General features: G+C 48.9%; 2 protein-coding genes across 4 annotated transcripts in view; both read left to right on the forward strand.

Moving 5' to 3' along the window:
• Nucleotides 1–8,807, forward strand: part of LOC133128134 (mitochondrial fission factor-like) — a 14,651-nt gene extending 5,844 nt beyond the window's left edge. The window contains exons 5-8 of the mRNA XM_061241439.1: nucleotides 341–490; nucleotides 3,764–3,820; nucleotides 4,947–5,031; nucleotides 6,656–8,807. Coding sequence (XP_061097423.1) covers nucleotides 341–490; nucleotides 3,764–3,820; nucleotides 4,947–5,031; nucleotides 6,656–6,787 — 424 coding nt within the window. The 3' untranslated portion in view covers nucleotides 6,788–8,807. The remainder of the gene's footprint in view (nucleotides 1–340; nucleotides 491–3,763; nucleotides 3,821–4,946; nucleotides 5,032–6,655) is intronic.
• Nucleotides 8,808–9,179: 372 nt separating this feature from the next.
• On the forward strand, nucleotides 9,180–20,233 carry agfg1b (ArfGAP with FG repeats 1b). Of its 3 annotated transcripts, none has more exons than XR_009708726.1 (12): nucleotides 9,180–9,721; nucleotides 12,616–12,709; nucleotides 13,594–13,709; nucleotides 13,798–13,960; nucleotides 15,797–15,947; nucleotides 17,122–17,275; nucleotides 17,767–17,846; nucleotides 17,956–18,054; nucleotides 18,176–18,327; nucleotides 18,567–18,662; nucleotides 18,818–19,608; nucleotides 19,640–20,233. XR_009708726.1 is itself a non-coding variant. In XM_061241438.1 (11 exons), exons 1-11 carry the CDS (start codon nucleotides 9,555–9,557, stop codon nucleotides 18,875–18,877), a joined length of 1,332 nt encoding a protein of 443 aa, XP_061097422.1. In that variant the 5' UTR covers nucleotides 9,180–9,554; the 3' UTR covers nucleotides 18,878–20,233. The 3 variants fall into 3 exon arrangements, 1 of the variants encoding a protein (XP_061097422.1); XR_009708727.1 differs by having other exon boundaries at nucleotides 18,818–19,541; XM_061241438.1 differs by having other exon boundaries at nucleotides 18,818–20,233.
• The last annotated feature ends 557 nt before the right edge of the window (nucleotides 20,234–20,790 follow it).

Consider the following 20,790-nt stretch of genomic DNA (forward strand, 5'->3'; position numbering starts at 1 on the left):
CCTCTGTCTCCATCTCTCTTTCCCTCTCTCCATCTCCCTCCCTCTCTCTCTGTCCTCTCTCGCCCGCTCACCTGTCCTCTCACTCGCTCCCTCCCTCTCCCTCTCCCTCTCTCCCTCTGTCTCCCTCTCACTCGCTCCCTCCCTCTCTCTCTCTCTCCCTCTCCCTCTCCCTCTCCCTCCCTCTCTCTCTCCCCCTCCCTCTCTCTCGGTCCTCTCTCGCTCGCTCACCTGTCCTCTCACTCGCTCCCTCCCTCTCCCTCTCCCTCTCCCTCTCTCTCTCTCTCTCTCTGCTGGCTTGGCCCCTCTGTGCTGCTGCTGCTGCTGCTGCGGGGGTGAGCAGTGTGGCGCCCCCGCGGGCCTGCCCCCCCCTGTCGGGGCCGGAGGACGGAGAGAGCCCCTACAGCGCGCGCGGGATGCTGTCACTTATCCAGAACACCACCCGCCGCGCCTACCACCAGGTCCTGGAGGCGCTGGACGAGAACCACCGCAGGTGACCCCCTGACCCCCGTGTGTCACTTCCCACCCCCAGCCGCGCAAGCAGCCAATCGCCGCCCTCCTCCGTCCGCTCACTCCGCCCGCGATTGGCCCCGCGCCGCACCTGCACTTCACTCGCGTTTCCGTAGCCATCCGTCCGCATTTCACATTCGAATCGGCAGCCAATCAAAAGCAAAGCAAAGAGGGGTAAAAAAAAGAAGAAAAAAAAAAAGACAATTAATTAAAAGATTTGGCATCTGTAATTATCTGCCATTTATTTGTTAAAAGTTGATTTGATTTTTCCATTTTCATAATTCATTTCCTGCATTCTTGTGGCTTTGCTTTGCTTGTCAGAGGTGGGTGCTTATCAGAACACTGAGTCACAGCAGCGCTCATTCTGATTGGCTGCTGAACTCTTGACTCCCTGGCTTTCTCTGCTGTAGAAATGTAGAAATGTCACTTCCTTATTGTTGTCATAGCGATGTGTCATGGCTTCCATGGTGACCGGTAGTGTTGAATGTGCTGACGCAGCGTGACTGACAGAGGTGTAGTCTACTATGAGTCACTCACGGGGGGGGTGTGGTTGTGTGTGTGAGTGGGAATACCTGTGTCGGGCCTATTCCAGTATTCTCAAACTTGAACCTTGGACCGTGAACAAGTAGAGGAATTATTAGAGCAGGGTTGGGCAATCCCGGTTCTGAAAGGCCATTGTGTGGGCAGGTTTCTGTTTCCACCAATTACCCTGGCGGAATGAACACTTGTTCAGTTGTAGACTAGATCAGTGTTTCTCAACTCCAGTCCGGGAACTCACACGCCCGATCTAATGACTGAGCCAGTCAAACCACTGAGAGTGCCCTTGATTAGTTAAATTTGGTGTGTGAGTCCCTGGTTACAACTAAAACCTTCTGGCAAGTGGGTTCCGAGGACTGGAGTTGAGAAACGGTTGACTAGATCTCGGTAAAACATTTCACATCGGGACACAAGATCTGAAATGCGGCTAAAATGTCAGAGGTTGTAAGCGTTAGGGCGAATTATGTAATTAAGGGCGAATTATGTAATTAAGGGCGGAAGTTGTCATGAAACCCAGAAACGGCATCCGGCCCTCCTGCCCACATCGAGGTTAGAGGCTTCGCTGTAGAACACAGGTAACGCCACCACCTGGTCTGCTCCCGCTTCTGGACCGTCCTGTGCCCTCTTCCCACGCCAAGGATGCTCCAGATTTCCAGCTCTGTTAACAGTTTTTCGGAATGCTACCCCAGAGGGGAATTTCAAGGACAGGATATCCATAGCAACCAGTCTGGATCTTGGTCATGTCCCTGCAGGGATAATCGTGGGATTCCTAAAACTGGACCGTTTCTGCTTCGTAGTTGAGAGAAGCAAGCTGAGCTCCTGGTTGTTCCGTAGAATGTGTGCTAACGCCCCTTAGCACTGTGCTAATAAAGGAAGAAGGCTACAGTGAGCTTTGTCTGGTTATTCTGTAGAATGTGTACTAATAAAGGAAGAAGGCTACAGTTAGCTATGACTGGTTATTCTGTAGAATGTGTGCTAACACCCCTTAGGACTGTGGTAATCCAGGAAAAAGGCCAAAGTTAATTTAGCACACATTCTACAGAATAGCCAGGCAAAGGTAGCTTTAGCCTTCTTCCTGGATTAGCTCAGCGCAAAGGGACATTAACACACATTCTAGAGAATAACCAGACAAACAGCCTTTTGTGCAGCGATTATCCAAGAAGAGGGCTAAAGTTAGCATGGCCTTGTGTGACACAGCTGTCTTTGGACTGGCCATGTAGCAAGAGTTGGGGAAGTTAAACAAACCGTCTGACAAACGGCTGCCACTATATCAATATATACGCAGTACTCTTTAACCCCAGGGGTAAAAGGACAAACCCGCTATTTGTTAGTTTGTTTATGCAGAGAGGGGTCAGTCTGTATTGGTGTCTGTGGAGTTCCCAGGAGAGAACTTCTCATGAAGACCAATGTGGTTTTAATGTCTACCATTCACGTGATAAAATGAACATTTTTATTTGTTTTTTGGAGCATTAAGCAATTGTGTGAATCTTTTCTGAAGGACTCGGTGTTGGCCACAGTTTCAGAAGCTCATAATGAGCGCGTTGTCTGGTGTGTTTGTGTGCGTGTTGTGTGCATGTTTGTGTGTGTGTGTGTGTTTGTGCATGTTTGTGTGTGTGCGTGTTGTGTGTGTGAGCCTGTTGTGTGTGTGCATGTGTATGTGTGTGTGTGTGTGTGTGTGTGTGTGTGTGTGTGTGTGAGTGTTGTGTGTGTGTGTGTGTGTGTGTTTGTGTGAGTGTTGTGTGTGTGTGTGTTTGTGCGTGTCCATGTTTGTGCGTGTGTGTGTTTGTTTGTGTGTGTGTGTGTGTGTGTGTGTGTGCGTGTTTGTGCGTGTCCATGTTTGTGCTTGTGTGTCTTTGTGTGTGTGTGTGTGTGTGTGTGTGTGTGTCGGCCGCACCCTCAGGCCAGATTTTAACCGCATGCTGAGTGTGTTTCCACATAAATCCTGGACGGTCACCAGCACTGCAGCGCTTTCCTGATAATGATGTAACTTCCTGTGGACACAAGGCCTCGCTGTGTGGGCCTGTTGCTGGTACTGCGTGCACTTTGGGGTCGGTGTGGACCTCAGTGGTATTTGAAGTGATTAAATGTTAATAAGTATGTATAGTCAAATCTAGGGCATGCTGTGCATAAGCATGTCTCTGTCACTCTCAGCCCGGGGCTAATCGCTCGCTCTGATTCTCGTGCCCTCGTTGTTCTTAAAAATAACTGATCTGGGATTCTACACGAATCCACCCCACAAGGGTCACATGACCAGGGATAGTGTTGTCCAGCCCCTGGAGCGATGATTTACGGTCACATGGCAGGGTTAGTGCGGTCCCAGTCAGAAAATGTTTCGCTACGTTTTCTGTGTTGAACGAACGCAGCGTTTTGCAGCCGGCTTTTTAGGTGTGGTGGGTGTGTCAGGGGTGTAGCCCGACTCAATAACGACATAGTCCTGTGCTTTAAAGCCCTCAGGAGCAACCCGTACTATGTCAGCCAGTCTGCCCATTATATGGTCACATGACAGGGTTAGTGGTGGCCTGGTGTGATGTTATGTGGTGACGTGATGGGGTTACTGTTGGCCTAGGGTAATGTTTTTTTCACACATATTTCGACTGGACACCACCCACCCCCAGCCCTCACACACTCTCCCTTTCCTGTCCACTCCACCTGTGTGTGTGTGGGAACTTTCGTCTCAATCTGTCTTTTGTCTCCTCTTGCCCTGTCATTCCCTCCTCAGCAGCCCAGCTTTGAGAGGGGGGTCAGTGTCAGCCTCCAACCCCCTTCACGATACCAGGTAACTCCACCCCCCCCCCCCCCCCAACTCCACCCCCCCCCTCCTCTCATCCCCCCTCCTTTATTCCCCGCCAACCCCCTCATTCCATTTCACTCCACCCCCTCTCCTCCAATCCCCTTCAAGATACCAGGTAACTCCACCCCCCTCTCATCCAATCCCCTCATTCCATGTAACTCCACCCCCCCTCCTCTCCTCCAATCCCCTCATAATTCCAAGTAACTCCACTCCTTTCTCCATGATTCCCCATCCCCTGATACTGAACATTTTAGCAACGTTTCACGCCACTGAGGAGCATTTCCTTGCTTTTGGTGGGCGTGTCCGGGGTGCTGCAGTGATTGGTGCGTTTGAGAATCTGTGTCACACTGGACACAATTGCCCTAGCAGCTCCCGTGGTAACAGTTCACCTTTTTCAGGTAATAAGCACTTTGCGATGTTTTCCGCATGGTGAATGCAGCCAACATAATTCCTCTTCCTCTCCCTACTTCCACCCCACTCTCCAGGTAACCCTTCCCTCTCCCTCTGTACATTTCCTAATTCCAAGTCATTTCACCCCCAGTAGCCTTCTCATCCCCCCTATTTGGAATCCAGATACCGTCTCCCCACTCTAATCCTCTGACCAGGAGACCACTCCATCTCCTATATTCTCGTGTGTGTGTGTGTGTGTGTGTGTGTGTGTGTGTGGACGTGGACGTGGACGTGGACGTGGACGTGAAATTTCATGGATCTGTCAGGGTACTGCATCGATCAGGCTAATATTTACATTTTCAAACAGACTGACTACACCTCTGTCTCTAAATAGAATTATACGTGACCTATTACCTAGTCCAAAGACATGCAGGTTCGGGACTACAGACGAAAATTAGCTTATTAGCTAACTCTGGCGCATTGATGTGGAAACCGAAAATGTTGATGCTAATATGCACTGTTCCTGGTAAATGCACACAACCAATAAAATGTAAAAAAAATAAAAATAAAGAAGCACCACGGTTGGTAAACGGTGGCTGTGATTCGTCCAGGTGTAGACGGGAGAATAGAGGCGCGATAGCCACGAATGGCGTTGGATAAGTGCGGCTGTGATTGGATTAAAATGCGTTTCGTTTCGTTTCGTCTCGTCTCCTGTCCTCAGGCTGGGCCTCTCCACGCTGGAGCAGGCGATGGAGGGCACCCCGGAAGAGATGGCGGTGGTCGACGCGGCAACGCTACGGCGGCAGGTGAGCCCTCTTGCGGGACTGCGTCGACTTTAATTACACTTCCGCCCTTTCACGTTCGTTTTTATCAATTGACGGACTCATTTTGGAATCGATTAGGTAATGGAGACGAACTGATGGACGGATGATGGATTCATTGATTGGATGGCTCGACTGTCTGTGACTGGCCTGTGTGCATAATGGAAAAATTAATTGATGAAAATATATATATATATATATATATATATATATATATATATATGGGCGGCAGGGATGGTGCAGTGGGTAGCACTGCCGCCTCACAGCAAGGAGGTCCTGGGTTTCAATCCCGGTCGACCGGGGCCTCTCTGTGTGGAGTTTGCATGTTCTCCTCGTGTCTGCGTGGGTTTCCTCCGGGTACTCCGGTTTCCTCCCACAGTCCAAAGACATGCAGGTCAGGCTGATTGGACAGTCTAAATTGCCCATAGGTATGAGTGTGTGAGTGAATGGTGTGTGTGCCCTGCGATGGACTGGCGACCTGTCCAGGGTGTATTCCTGCCTTTCGCCCAATGTATGCTGGGATAGGCTCCAGCCCCCCTGCGACCCTGTTCAGGATAAGCGGGTTAGGATAATGAATGAATGAATGAAATGTATATATATTTCTTTTACTTTCATTATGTGAAGACAAATTGAGTTTGGTGACTACATTCATGAAAGATCCACACACTGCAGTTTTCAGTCAAAATAGGTCTTTGAAGAGTCTCTGAAGGCAAATTTAAACTCTGAGAATTCCATTTAGGAGTGGCTCTTATTTGGTTCTAGTTTTCAAAGTTGCTTACTTTTTCGCCTTGTCAAGGGGTGTAGCTTTCATTGTCATTGATTTGCATTCAGCTGAATGCCTCCATTTCAAGGAAGTCAACAAGCATTACATACACACCCCAAGATAGTAAGAGCAGTCGACACCCTTCAGAATGGCAGACTTTGGAGCCAAAGGCCGCAATGCTTTTGGTGCAGCGCTCCTTCGTGTTTGTAAACAGTATTTTTACTGCTTAATGGGGGATAACAAATGGGTAAGCAATTTTAAACCCGAAATCAAAGTGAAACTATTATTTATCATAACCATTCTCAGCATTGTCAGTTCGTAGTGTTTTCTTGAGAGCGCTCTCTTTAAACCAGGCGTTTTCAACCTCTTCTGAACTAGGACTCAGGCTCAAACGCATTCAGGGGACTCCCAACATAAGTTAAAAGGGGTTATGTTTTTATTTCATATTTTATGTTTTCAAATATTTTCCATAGGATATGAAGCCTGTTCAGGGGCCTCCAGGGAATGTGTTTATGGGTGCATCCCAATACTAAAAATGTATCCTCCTTTCCTCCACTCATCTTCTTTGCCCACCATAAGTATTGGGACACACCCCCTGGATGTTTTGACTGACTAGTGTTGTAGTTGTCAAAACCGTGGTATCGCTTGGTCAGTTTATCTCACTATTCTACAAGGGTTCAAGTTTGTATCCATGTGATCACTCTAGCACTTGGAAACCGTACTTCCCTCTGGGGTTTTCGGCGCTCTTGTCCCTGGATTTGATTTGCACTTCATTGTACGTCGCTGTGGATCAGAGCATCTGTCAAATGACTAATGTAATGTAATGTAATGCAATGGCTGTCGCAGATCATCAAGCTGAACCGCCGTCTGCAGCTTCTCGAGGAGGAGAATAAGGAGCGCACCAAGCGGGAGATGATCATGTACTCCATCACCGTGGCCTTCTGGATCGTCAACAGCTGGATCTGGTTCCGTCGCTAGGCAACCCGCCGATCCGCCGCGCCGCTCCAGTCCGTGTCAGAACCTTCGCCAAAAACCGCCCGCCTGCACTCCACTCCAGCAGGGAGCGATCCTTGTTGCACTACGTACTGCCCTGTTCCTGGGGATCGACCGTCCTGTAGGCTTTCGCTCCAACCCTGAATAAGCACATCTCATTCGTCTGCTAGGGCAGGGCTGCCCTGCCCTGCCCTGCCCTGTTCCTGGAGGCCTACCGTCCTGTAGGCTTTCACTTCAACCCTAATTTGGCCGATACGGCCTCCGAACTTCTGTGTCCTCAAAATATGCACTGCCTACTAAACATACTGCTTACTTGTATTAGTACACAGTGTGTACCCAAATGCAGACCTGAGTACGCTGGATGAGACAGTTGCCAAGTAGACAAACTTTTCTCTCAATGTAGTGTACATTAACATACGTATTTCCGGGGTTTCCCGGAGTGCATTCGGGAGCAGACTTTCCAGGAACTAAAAACCATACTTTTCAGGAAGTCCCACAGAGAGGAAGAGGCAGAGCCTTGTTTGGGTCCAATCACAGAGGCCATAAAGGAAGAGGCGGAGCCTTTTTTTCTTTTTGTTACAAGGGCGGGCATTGGAAAATGGCATGGGGATATATGTCAGTCTGCAGAATGGTAGGAGGACACAGTTGCTTCGGGTATGCACACACTCAGTGAAATGCATATATCATCAATACTGAATTTAGAGAAGCCTACTAACAACTTTCCCTTCCAGTCAACTCAATTTACGGATGCAGTAGTAAGCAAGTAGTAAGCTGTTTGGGACTCGGCGTCTCGGCGTTTTCAAACGCTTATTTTTTTAATCTCCTTTCCCTTTACCTGACCTGGAAATCTGATCAAGGTCCACCATCAATCAAGGACATTCCGTTAAATCGTTCCTTCCTGGAACTAGAAGTAGAAGTTAGGTGGCTCCCGAACTTCTCCTTTGAGCGAGGAAACGTGAGCGCATCCGTTGCGCAAGTATTTTTTCCAGAATGCACGATGTGCCGTATAAATGGATCGACCTGTGGATCCACCTCTCCCCATCTGCCACGTCTGTGACTTGGGTGGCCTCGAACTGACGTCGGAAGGATCAAAAGGACATTCCATTTGCCATTCCAATTCACATGCTTCTCACTCTCCCTGTCCTCCCCCGATGGGTGGAGCTCGGGGCCAAGGAAAGAGCCCTAGCTGTTGAATGAGGTGTGCTTTCTTAGGGTTGGAGTGAAAACCTGCAAGAACAATGGATCTCCAGGAACAGTGTTGGGCAGCCATTTTGTACAGCAAGAACTACTGGGCAAAGGGATCCCATTCTCTTTTACTGTATGCAGTACTTGTATAGCTTTTCTTTATTTTTCTATTTATTTATTTTTTACTTTCTTTTTTTTTTATTATTATGATTATGTTTCTGAGGTTTCTCAGATCGCCCAGCGCATGACTTGGTTGTAAATACTCGGTAAAGGTTTTTAGCCCTTAACTGGTGTGAGCATTGAGGTTTTTCCTATGTGATGGGAGAGCAAGTGCAAAGATTCAAAAAAGCAATCATGAACAACTTGGGTGGCTGTATTTTTGTCAATACTTGAAGGTGTGTTCAGAGTATTAAAAAGAAATAATGATAATAATAATCTCATTGTAGGGGACCTGCAAGGCACTGTCCATTGTTTGTATCTTCATTTAGGTCTATTGAATTATGGTTTGTGTAATATATTGCATCTCAATATTGTAAAGTAAATAATATGTGTATAGTATATTGCATTCCGGTATGCAAAACAAACCATACAATTGCATACTTGTTAAGTACTTTCCAGTTTTACATTTGACTGTTTTCCAAAAGAAAAATAGGGTGACGGTGGCAAGTGGCAGTTTCAGTGCCCTTGTGTTTGTGTGACCTATATTGTAATGCGTTTTATTTTATTATTATTTTTTTGTCTTCTGCATCAATGTGTATCATGACATACAGAGAAAAATAATGTACACAGTTTATTTAAATAAATATCAGCAATAGACGAAGGGTGTAGTCTCTTAAGCTGTATTTAACATTTTTTGTGTCTGGTCAAAACAACCAAGGAAATTTATTTTTGGATAACATTTTATGAATGGTTTAATTGGAATAAGTTTCAAATCATAGAGGTTACAGTGAGGCAAATATAATTGGTATTATTACATTCCGTGTTGTAATTTTTGACATGCCGTGGGATGGCATATCGGTTCACGTATGCAATACGTAGGGGTCCACAGATCGACTATAGTTGGTTCATCCGCTTACGGTCCTCTATTTGTAATTGCAATAAATGCTGCATAATAATGGTTACCTTTGCTCCGGGTCTGTCTGTCTTAAGAGGCCCTTGATTATATGGTATCAGCCTGAGTGCAAAATTGTTCTTCCAGGTCTGAGCGTATATTTCACCTGGGAGCACGCTATTATGCTAAACCCAGCCTGCCCAAAAATTGTATCTAGGCCAGTTTGAAGTTTGGCTGTATCATTCGCTATATCGTTTATTGTTCTGCGCAGGCGTGGACCCCCCTCCCTCCTAAAACTAACCATCCTTTTATGAGACTGAAGACGGAAGTGTACGGGAGTCAACAGTGGTGCGACTGTTGATTCAGTCGCTCTCAGCGTTACGTGCAGCCTTTCCCGAAGATCCCTTCTCCCCCTGGATTTTAGATTCCATAGCCTGCGGTCACATCTGGGCAGCTGCTCATCGTCCTCTTCCGCCCAAGTGTCTACACTGTTACCACCGACAGTCGGCCCCGGTCATGGCGGTGAATGCGAAGCGCAAACAGGAGGAGAAGCATCTTAAGATGCTGCGGGAGATGACGAGCCAGCCTCCCAACAGAAAGTGCTTCGACTGTGACCAGCGCGGCCCGACCTACGCCAACATGACCGTAGGCTCGTTCGTCTGCACCACCTGCTCCGGCATACTGTGAGTAACCGTCTCGGCTGACCTCTTTATTTTCTGACGGGCCGCTCCCATCTAACGCGGTGTCTCGGTGGTTAAACTAAATCTCAATTTACATGCTGTAGCTAGCTGTCTAGCTATTTGGCTAGCCGACGTTAGCTGACTAGGCACGGGCTATGCCTCTGTTGGACCGGGCAAGCTGGGGCGCTGTCATTGGTTATCACTAACTGGCTAGCAAGCTTCCCCTCGAGAGGAATAACAGCTGGCGGGTTACCGTTAGTCATGTAGCTAGTGGTAATACCATAGGGTACCAAGTCATCAACCACCGTTAGCGTTATTGTTATTGTTATTTGGTTAGGTTAGGTTAGTTAAAGCTGCCTAGCCTGCTTGCTAACGTTCTCGAAACGGTGATTGTTTTTTTTTCTAACCAGTTAGCTAGCTAGCTAGCTACATAGCGTCTTAGTCGTTTTCCCCAGCGGGCAAGTCCCACCGTTTCGTTAGTCAGGCTAGCGAACATATTTCGACCTTGCCAGGTAACATCAGTAGCGCACTTACATGTGGTTACATGTGTGCCAGCTGCAGTGTAACTGTCTGTGGGTAGGCAGTAGCTAGGCATTTACTTCAGATACGTGAACGTCTGGATGTCTAGATATCTTATGAGAGATGGAAATATTAACTTGCTTGCTATTTACTGGCGTGAAATAAAACAGTATAACTTGGCATCAGTATGATTACTTAGAATCCAGAAACTACTCTTGCGTTAGCTTTCTCGTTCGTGATCTTTAACAGATATTGCCTTATTTGACCTGCGTCCCGAGCAGATTACTCGGTCGTCCTGATGTAGTTAACAGTAAAATAATTTTGGTAGCTATTTAGCGGCCATTAGTGTCTGCGGTTCGTATCGTTCTCCAGATGTAGGCTACGTGGTTAGCTCTAGTTTGATATTGAAATACTCCACACTCTTAAAATGTTCAGCGGATATCTGAAACCCGAAAGTATGTTTTTTTTGTGGATGCGGATATCCCATTTCGATATTTTGCATGGCATGTTTGAAATTGGACCACGATACCGGATGTAAAATGTGACAGTATAAACTTAAACATTCCTACAAATACTTTAGAGAGTCCTCTTCTCAAAATGATTACTCATCTAAAAATATTGGAAACGACCCAGAATACTAAGCCTGTCGTGTGTCCTCTGATTTAGTGACCATTAGCAAAAAACGGTAAACCTCCCTCTTGGCTGTAGGGTGCCGAGCATGACACAATTTTAGTTCGTGGGGTCGCCCGCTGTGTTTCGGAATGAACTTTACGAGTGGAGTTGAATTGAACGTACTGCATGGGAGGGATTCGCCCACTGCGCCTGCACAGTCGGTATCAAAAGAGGCCAGATTTTCTCTTTCGCACCTTGGCGCTATACAGCCTGACAGCACTTTCCCCCCGTTGGTCACTGCCCCCACCTGTCAGCGTCTGAGGGGGATCTATTTTGGATAATTGCTCTCCAGTTTTCGACTTCATTTGATAGCCGTACAGTTTACGTGGTGCTGTTAAAAAAAAAACCCTAAATACAGGTGGGTCAAGCCATGGTCTGCTAGTGTTGAAAATTGTGTTCAAACTGTACTTTAGTCCTCCCTCCTGATTTCCCCCACCCCCTTTCTGATATCCCTATCCCTCTTGTCTAAAAATAATAATAATAATAATAATAATATTGCACTTATGATGACTATATGTTTAGAACAACACTTCATGTGTATTTTACTAGTTATGGATGTGATGCTTTAACTTGTGGAAGAACGTATACACTTGTAAGTCGTTTTGGATTAAAAGCGTCTGCCAAATGACTAAAATGTAAAATGTAAAAATGTTAAATTCTGGGTCTAACCTAGGCCAGGTACACTCAGATTTAAGGAGGCGTTCTGGGCCAGACCTAGGCTACATATGTAGTCCTATTTTTCTACGCTTTACTGAGCTTGTCTGGTGTATTGGAACCGATGAAATGCACTCTAAAAGTGCAAACCCTATCTTCTGGTCCTCTTGGTTTGCTCAGTTGTACTAGACAAGATCAGTCAAGCACAGAAAAATGACACTGACACTGCCCCTGGAGGGCACATTTCTGGCTGTTTTGTGGTTCGGCAATGGTCTTCTCTATTGATATCACACAACCTGTTGAAAGTGAGGCTTCTGCGGGCCTGAGGGGATGTTCTTCATTGGACTTGACACTGACCGGAGCTCCAGGGTGCAGGAGGTTGGAGGGTTGCAGGTTCATGCTGTGCCCTTGAGGTTGCAGGTTCAATTCCCAGGTGGCACAGCCCTGGACGGGAAGGCCCACACAGCCCGGCAGTATAAACTAATTAAACCCTCCCCATCACACTTTTCATTCGAATTAATTGGAATAATCCTCGGCTAAATTGAGAAGTGTGACGAGGAGGGCTTCATTAGAAGTGTGAAACTGCTCTAACAGTCTTGTTTTGGGCTGAATTATTAGTTTGATTGATCTGGACGCTGTGCAGGGGAATATTACCCATGGTGCTCCATCCGTCTCCAGCTATGTTAACGGACTTAACAGTGTGTCCCTGCGTTACCCTGCTGGGACTGTCTCTCTCCTTCTCCCTCCCCCTCTCCCTCTCCCTCTTTCCCTGCCACCCGCATCCTCTCAGTTCTCCTTTCTTCTTTCACTGCTGCTGTAGTTCTTTCCCTCCCTCCATACCCACACCGCTACCTCCCCCTCTCTGTTACTCCCCCCTAAACCTCACCTTCATTTCTTATTTGCGCTTCAATATTTTTTATCAATATTTTATTTTGTTTCTTTTAAATGTTTTGTCTGTGATGCACTTGAACTTTTGTTGAGGTAAGTGCTATCTAACTATATATTTATTATTATTAATATGATAATATAAACTCTGCTCCTTCCTCCCCCAGACGAGGCATCAACCCCCCCCACAGAGTGAAGTCTATCTCTATGACGACCTTCACGCAACAGGAGATCGAGTTCCTGCAGAAAAACGGCAACGAGGTGCGTTCTGCGTCACCCGTGACAAGCCGTCATCGTCCCTGGTGTGGTGGACGCCTCCACTCGCACACACGCAGTAGTGCTTTCCCCAGCGTTAGTTTGATTTGCATGAGCCCAGCTTTGCACAGATAGGAGACCAGGGAACGTACCTTAGGAATTCTCTATCGGAAGTGGTTGTCATGGTTACAGAGTCTGCATCGATCTGTGTCATGTGACCTGAATATCTCTCTCTCTAATGGTGCAAGCGCATTTTGTCTCATCTGGTGCTCTGAACTGGTTGCTAGTCTCTCCTGGCCCTTTTGGGCACAGTGCTGGTCCCACTGCAGACTGTGAAAGCTCTCTGTGGTTGATGCGTCCACCCGTGGTGTCTCAAATCTGCACGGGACTGCTCAGCGGAATGCGGGTGATTGGCCCACTCCCAGCTTTCCCCGCATGTTAATGAGCAGCTGACTGCTTCCTGCCCTCTTCCTGGCAAACACAGGAAGTGAATAATTTTTCCTCCTTAGTTCTCTCCCTCTCATATGACTAACTGGTTGAAAGAACAACCCCAGCTTGTGACATTTTGAGGTTATATTACATTACATTACATTAACGGTATTTGGCAGACGCTCTTATCCAGTTTGCGTACAGTTGATTAGACAAGGCAGGAGACAATCCTCCCCTGGAGCAATGCAGGGTTAAGGGCCTTGTTCAAGGGCCCAACAGCTGTGTGGATCTTATTGTGGCTACACCGGGGATCGAACCACCAACCTTTCGGGTCCCAGTCATGTACCTTAACCACTACGCTACAGGCCGCCTTATATTAATGTTATTTTCTATTAGTGATTGAGATGGGTAGCCTGTACATGTCCTTTTTTTAAAAAAGTTTGAATTCTCTTCCCTCTCAGTTCTGTAGACAGATCTGGCTGGGCCTGTACGACGACAGGACCCTGTCCGTTCCCGACTTCCGCGAGCCGCAGAAGGTGAAGGAGTTCCTGCAGGAGAAGTACGAGAGGAAGAGATGGTGAGTGGAAGCAGAGCCTTTTTTTCGGGAGGGGTACGCGCCTCCCCCCTCCCCCCTGACTGAGGGCCTGTCCCCCGCCCCGCCCCAGGTACGTCCCCCCGGAGCAGGCGAAGGCGGTGGCCTCCGTACACGCCTCCGTTTCAGGCTCCTCAGCCAGCAGCACCAGCAGCACCCCCGAGGTCCGACCCCTCAAAACTCTCCTGGGGGAGAGCGGCCCGTCTGCCCACCTCAGCAGGGGCACGCCCAGTCAGGTGAGAGCGCGCACGTCCACACACACGCACATACACACACACACACACGCACGTACACACACACGCACATACACACACACACACACTTATACACACACACACACGCACATACACACACACACGCACATACACACACACACACACACACACACGCACACACTTATACACACACACACACACTCACGCCCAGTCAGGTGAGAGCGCGCACATCCACAGACACACTTATACACACACACACACACACACACACACACACACAATTATACACACATGGACACGCGCACACACACCCAGTCAGGTGAGAGCGCGCACATCCGCACACACACGCGCATACACACACACACACTTATACACACACACACACACACACACTCATACACACATGGACGCACGCACATGCACGCACGCACACCTAGTCAGGTGAGAGTGCGCACACACATGCGCACACACACCCAGTCAAGGTGAGCACACACTCTCTCACACACACACACACACACATGCGCGCACACACCCAGTCAAGGTGAGCACACACTCTCTCACACACACACACACACACACACACACACGCATACACACACACACACTTATATACACACACACACACACACACACACACACACACTTATACACACATACACAGACACACACACATGCGCACACACACACCCAGTCAGGTGAGCGCACACACACACACATACCTGATCCAGGTATTTGAGGGCTTGATTAGTTTGCGTCAGGTGTGCTTGAGATGGAACGCGTAAAGTACCTCGAACTGGCTGAGGAGAGATTTGGGGGGCGGCCTTTAGTGAGGCCTTTAGTGATGGTGGCCGTGGCGGGAAGGTTAGCGGCTACCGCTAACGTACAGCACCCGCGCGCGGGTTCCACAGGAAGTGGAGATCCTGGCCCCACTGCTGAGCTCAGCAGCCAGTCGTGGTTGGTCACGAGGTCTCCGGGAAGGAGGAAGGAAGCTTTACGAAAGAGTGAGGCCAAGAATTGGCCAACACTGCAACATTTCCCCCTATATGTACTGTTCCTGTGGGCCACGTGTCACCAGAGCCATTCCACCAGGGCGTTGAGTTTCAGAGGAGTAGCGGCACCTGTCCGAGCTGGCTGTCTGTGAGGTAACTTCAGTGTGTGTGACGCGTTGCTGAATTTGGTGACTTTGTCTGCGGTACCTGAACTTCAGTCTTCTTGTCGGGTTATTATTGAATTTGGTGACTGAGGTACTTGAAAATCTGTGAGGTAGCTTCTGTATTTGTGAGTTGACTCTGTGAGGTAACTGTTGCTTCTGCCATTGTATTACTCTCTTGGGTAACTGTTTGTGGTATCTGAGAGGTAGCATTGAGGTGGCTGTGTTGTTATGTGATTTATGTCATTGCGTTTGTGATGTGACTATTATCTTTGCAACTCTGCTATCTTTGTACTAATTGTCTGTGTTTGTGATGTAACAGTTATATCTGTGAGTTCTGTCTCAGGGGTGACTGTTTGTGATGTCACAGCTGTATCTGTGAGCTGTTTGTTAGAGAGGTGACCGTGTTTGTGATGTAACGGTTGTATCTGTGAGCTGTTTGTTAGAGAGCTGACCATGTTTGTGATGTAACGGTTGTATCTGTGTCTGAGAGGTGACTGTGTTTGTGATGTCACAGTTGTATCTGTGTCTGAGAGTTGACCGTGTTTGTGATGTCACAGTTGTATCTGTGTCTGAGAGGTGACCGTGTTTGTGATGTCACAGTTGTATCTGTGTCTGAGAGGTGACTGTTTGTGATGTCACAGTTGTATCTGTGTCTGAGAGGTGACTGTGTTTGTGATGTCACAGTTGTATCTGTGCTCTCTCAGTCTCCAGTGACGAGTCGCGCGCATCCCCAGCAGGCTCAGGAGAAGAAGTTCGACCTTCTAAGCGACCTTAGAGACATCTTCGCCACCCCTTCTTCTCAGGCCCCTGGCCCCAACAGCTTTGCTAATTTTGCACGTTTCAACAACCACCCAGGTACGTGAGCGCTGCCCATATTCCTGTGCTCCCTCCATCCTGCCATACTGTCTGGATCATGCTTTCAAACTCGCGTGCTCAACGCTAAGCTTTTGATGCTATTCATTCATTTTAACCCTCACTCTCCCTCGGGGCCTTTTCCCTTCATGTACCCCCCCCTCCCATTTCCCAAACTACTTATGCTTTCCAGTACCCCCACCCACTTCCTTTTTTCATTTCTCACTTCCTGTGCGCCTGCTGCACTGTCCTGAGGTGACCGTCTCTGCGATGCTGCAGTGTGCGGGGCACGTGACCGGTCTCCTCCTGCTGTTCCCTGGCTGCAGTACCGCCACAGTCCTGTAGAGGGGGCGGTGAGCGCTGCAGCTGGTGAGAGCCATTCCTGTGGGCTTCCCTATTTAAGGCACTGAGGCAGACGGGAGCTGCTCATTGGTCCTCATCGCTGCTTACTGCAGGACTAGATATGCAGCTGCTATTTCATAATATGGTGCCAGCTTTTGCATTTTTATTTATTTGTGTTATTTTATTTATGTTTTATATATATGCGTTCCCCCACCTGGAGTTATTGCAAGCACATTTAAGCACTGGAAATGTTTGTGAGAGCACAGACAAGCCTGGCCTTGTTAATTCCTGTGGCAGAACAGGCCGTGAATCTTTTTAAAAAAAATGTTGTCGCACCCTCACACACACCCCCACACACTCACACACTCGAACGCACACTCACACACCCTCGCACACACTCACACACCCTCGCACACATTCACACACTCGCGCACACACTCGCACACACTCACACACACTCGCACACTCACACACACACTTACACACTCGCACACACACTCGCACACTCACACACACACTTACACACTCACACACACACTCGCACGCACACTCACACGCGCACTCACACACCCTCGCACACACTCACACACCCTCGCACACATTCACACACGCACACACACTCGCACACACACTCCCACACTCACACACACACTCGCACACTCACACACACACTCGCGCGCACACACGCACGCACACTCGCACACACACTCACACACTCGCACACACACACTCGCACACACACACGCACGCACACTCGCACACACACTCCCACGCTCTCTTACACACTCTCACGTGTTTGTCTGTGTCTGTGTGTGTGTCTGTGTGTCTCTCCCAGGCGGCGCAGTGGCTCACATGGCGGGTCCCGCCCCGGTGTCGGCCGGTTCTGCTCCAGCTCTCGTTCGGGTCGCCGGGGTCGGGGGAGACCGCTACGCCGCTCTGGCGGAGCTGGACAGCGTCTTCAGCACGCCCCCCACCTCCGCCCCCCCGGGGTGAGAAACCGCTCCGCTGCTCTGTGTGCTGCAGGAGAGACCACCCTGCTGCACTCTCTCACCGTCAGCCCGTCCCGATACTAATGCACACTGACGTTTACACCGTGTGACCGTGTCTCTGTCCCTCTCTCTCACACACTGTCCCTCGCACACTCACACACACACAGATATGCACAGTCTCTCACAGACACGCGTACTCACACACACACACACACACACACACACATCACACTCACACATCCCACTGTCACACACGCCACGCACACTATCCCTCACACAAACGCACTCACACATACACATGGATTCACACTCTCACAGACACGCCTACACACACACACACACACACACTATCCTTCGCACAAACGCACTCGCATAGATTCACACCCATATGTGCACACACACACACACACACACACACACACACACACACACACACACACACACACACGCACCCCTGCTGCTCAGTGAGTGTGTGTCCTGTGTTGTTGCAGTAACGTGTTTGGTGCAGCTGCTGGGATCACACCTCCCCCGACGCAGCAGGGATTACCCAGCATGCCGCAGGGCTTTGGAGGTGAGAAACGCGCTGCACCGTGTCCTAAACGGAGGATTTTCACACTTCGTCCACGCCCACTGCTCTCAGTTTAAACCCTGAACCTCTCCTTCTTTTCACCTCCACCTAGCTGCTCCCTCCACAAACCCTTTCGTTGCTGCCTCGGTTGCCCCGGCAACGGCCCCCACCAACCCCTTCCAGGCCAATGGGAAAGCAGTGGCGGCAGCAGGTAGGGGCATGTCGGAGAACTTGTGTGAAATGGACGGTATTTGTGCGTGCCTGTGTGTGTTTGCGTAAATATATGTGTGTGTGTGTGTGTGTGTGTATAATCTCCCCTCTCTGTGCTGCAGCTCCCTTCGGGACAGGCTCTATGAGCATGCCGGCGGGATTTGGGAACTCCGCTGCCTTCAACCTCCCGACCAGCTTCAGCGGAACCTTCCAGCAGCCTGTCCCAGGACAGGGCCCCTTCCCCCAGCCCCCGGGCTACCCCCTGCAGCCCAACGGTGCGTCCTGTGTGTGTGTCTGTGCCTGAGTCCCGTCTCTGTGCGTGCGTCTGTGCCTGCACGTGTGTGTATGTGAGTCCTGTGTGTGAGTGTGAGTCCTGTGTGTGAGTGTGAGTCCTGTGTGTGTGTGCCTGAGTCCTGTCTCTGCATGCGTCTGTGCCTGCACGTGTGTGTATGCGAGTCCTGTGAGTGTGAGTGTGCGTGTTTAATATCCATTTCTTCATAATCTCTCTCTCCGGGTACAGGCTGTGCCCCTTACGGACACGCTAAGCCGGTGGTGACCCCGTTTGGTCAGGTGATGTCGGGCCCTGGGGTGTCCAGTAACCCCTTCATGGTGAGTGTGTGTGTGTGCGCACGTGTGTTCTGGGGCAGGGGGTTGAGGCACAGGGGCGTGGGAGTTCCAGTGAGAGAGTGAGAGAGAATGGTGTTTTTTCGGGATGGGATGTGACGTGATTTTGTTCTCCCCCCCCCCCCCCCCCCCCCCCTCAGGCGGGACCCCCAGTGGGACAGTACCCAGCCGGGAGCTCGTCCACGAACCCCTTCTTATAGCGAACCTCCTCTGTCCCGCCACCAGGGGGCGCTCTGACGCCTGCCCCACCAGCTCCCCGCAGACCTCCGTTACGGCTGTCGTCTGCATCACCGTTTCGCCGATCGAAACCGACGACGGCGTCCACAACCACTTCCAGTAACCGACAGAACAAAACATTAAACGTGGTAACGGTGCTACTGGCTGGTCTCCCTCCCTCTCTCTCTCTCTCTCTCTCTCTCTCTCTCTCTCTCTCTCTCTCACTCAAACTCTCTCTCTTTCTCTCCCCTCTACCGCTCCCTCTCTCCCTCTCCTACTCTCCCTGTCTCCATTTCTCACATGCTAGCCGCCCCCACCCCAGTGCACCATAGAGACATGTATATTCCGGCTGGCTGTCAATGCAGAGTCCTTTCAAACACCGCATTCATCACACTGCAGTTCTGTACATAATCGTTTCTTAGAAAAAGATGATGATCTTTGTGCATATCAGTTTGTGCATATTTAAGGCCCATACTTGTGCAGAGCTAGAGTCTTTTAGGGGGAAGAGGGATGAAAAAGGGATCTTAAGCGGTCATGAACGGGTGTGTTTGGAGGAAGAGGAGGAGCAGTGAGGAGGAGGTGTGTTTGGAGGGCACGAAGAGCAATAACGAGGAGGTGTTTTTGGAGGGGAGGGGCAGTGAGGAGGTGGTGTGTTTGGAGGAAGAGGAGGAGCCGTGAGAAGGTGTGTTTGGAGAGGAGCGGTAGTGAGGAGGTGGTGTGTTTGGAGGAAGAGGAGCAGTGAGGAGGTGTGTTTGGAGGAAGAGGAGGAGCCGTGAGAAGGTGTGTTTGGAGAGGAGCGGTAGTGAGGAGGTGGTGTGTTTGGAGGAAGAGGACCAATTCCACCTCTACAGCAGCTGGCAGAATGACTGACTGACCGTTTCTACTTGGTGTTACAAAAATTTAAGTTAATCTGTAAATATATACATATATAAATATTAAAATGGATTTTAAATAAGAACATTTATTCATTTTTTTTGTATTCCTGTACTTGTTCAAGTTTCAAATTCCTGTTATGATTCACAACGCGTACCGAACCTTCAAAGAGCAGAAGGACATTTTGTCTGTTCTGCCACTCACTGGGTGTGGACAGATCCTGCCCTACACACTGATCCTGGATCAGTATAAAGCTTTTCTACCTAACGGTGGGGGTTTGGATTGTGGGTTGAAATAAATGGTCCTGTATCTACTGTTGAGGGGCAGTAATTACCCAGAATGCTGCACTGTTTCCAAAGCGACGTGGAGGAATGTGGCTTCAACTGAGCACACTGCACTGAACACACTGAGTACTGAACTCACATGGGGGAAAAAAATGCTTTAAATAAAATTATTTCTACTGTTAAGTCACCTTCATGTTTGTGCTCTTATTTCAATCAAAATTTTGATTTCATGGAAAGAAAATGTTAACACAACTATGTTAACTCTAGTAGATTACTGTAAGCTTTTCAGCAGATAGTGAGTGTGTGTCTGTGTGTCTGTGTGTCTGTGTGTGTGTGTGTGTGTGTGTGTCTGTGTCTGTGTGTGTGTCTGTGTGTGTCTGTGTGTGTCTGTGTGTGTGTCTGTGTCTGTGTCTGTGTGTGTGTGTGTGTGTGTTAAGTGCAGGTAGTGCCCAAAGGAAAGGAACAGGAATTGAAGTGAAGTGCATGATGGGAGAAAAACATTTGTTGTGAGTAATAATAAGGAAGTGTAATGGTGTGTTTAGTCCACTGGGGGTCGCTCATTCACCGTTCTTGCATCTTCACTGGCTATTCTTTCCGTGTTAAATATGACCCATTTAAAGTACACACTTTTGTCCGCTAAAACTGCAGAGGGTAGATTCATAATTTAAGGTGTAGAACAGTGTTGAAATGTGATGAATAATTATAAATAAGATGTACTTTACTGAACCTCATGGGATAAT

This window comes from Conger conger, chromosome 5 (genome assembly GCF_963514075.1).
Source record: "Conger conger chromosome 5, fConCon1.1, whole genome shotgun sequence".
Classification (NCBI taxonomy): Eukaryota; Metazoa; Chordata; class Actinopteri; order Anguilliformes; family Congridae; genus Conger; species Conger conger.

What these genes read in the sequence shown, in the direction of transcription:
- agfg1b (XM_061241438.1), top strand. Translation starts at nt 9,555, where the DNA reads ATGGCGGTGAATGCGAAGCGCAAACAGGAGGAGAAGCATCTTAAGATG. An exon ending in CCCACCTCCGCCCCCCCGGG is followed by an intron (nt 17,276 to 17,766) that starts GTGAGAAACCGC and finishes GTGTTGTTGCAG; the next exon opens with TAACGTGTTTGGTGCAGCTG. An exon ending in GAAAGCAGTGGCGGCAGCAG is followed by an intron (nt 18,055 to 18,175) that starts GTAGGGGCATGT and finishes TCTGTGCTGCAG; the next exon opens with CTCCCTTCGGGACAGGCTCT.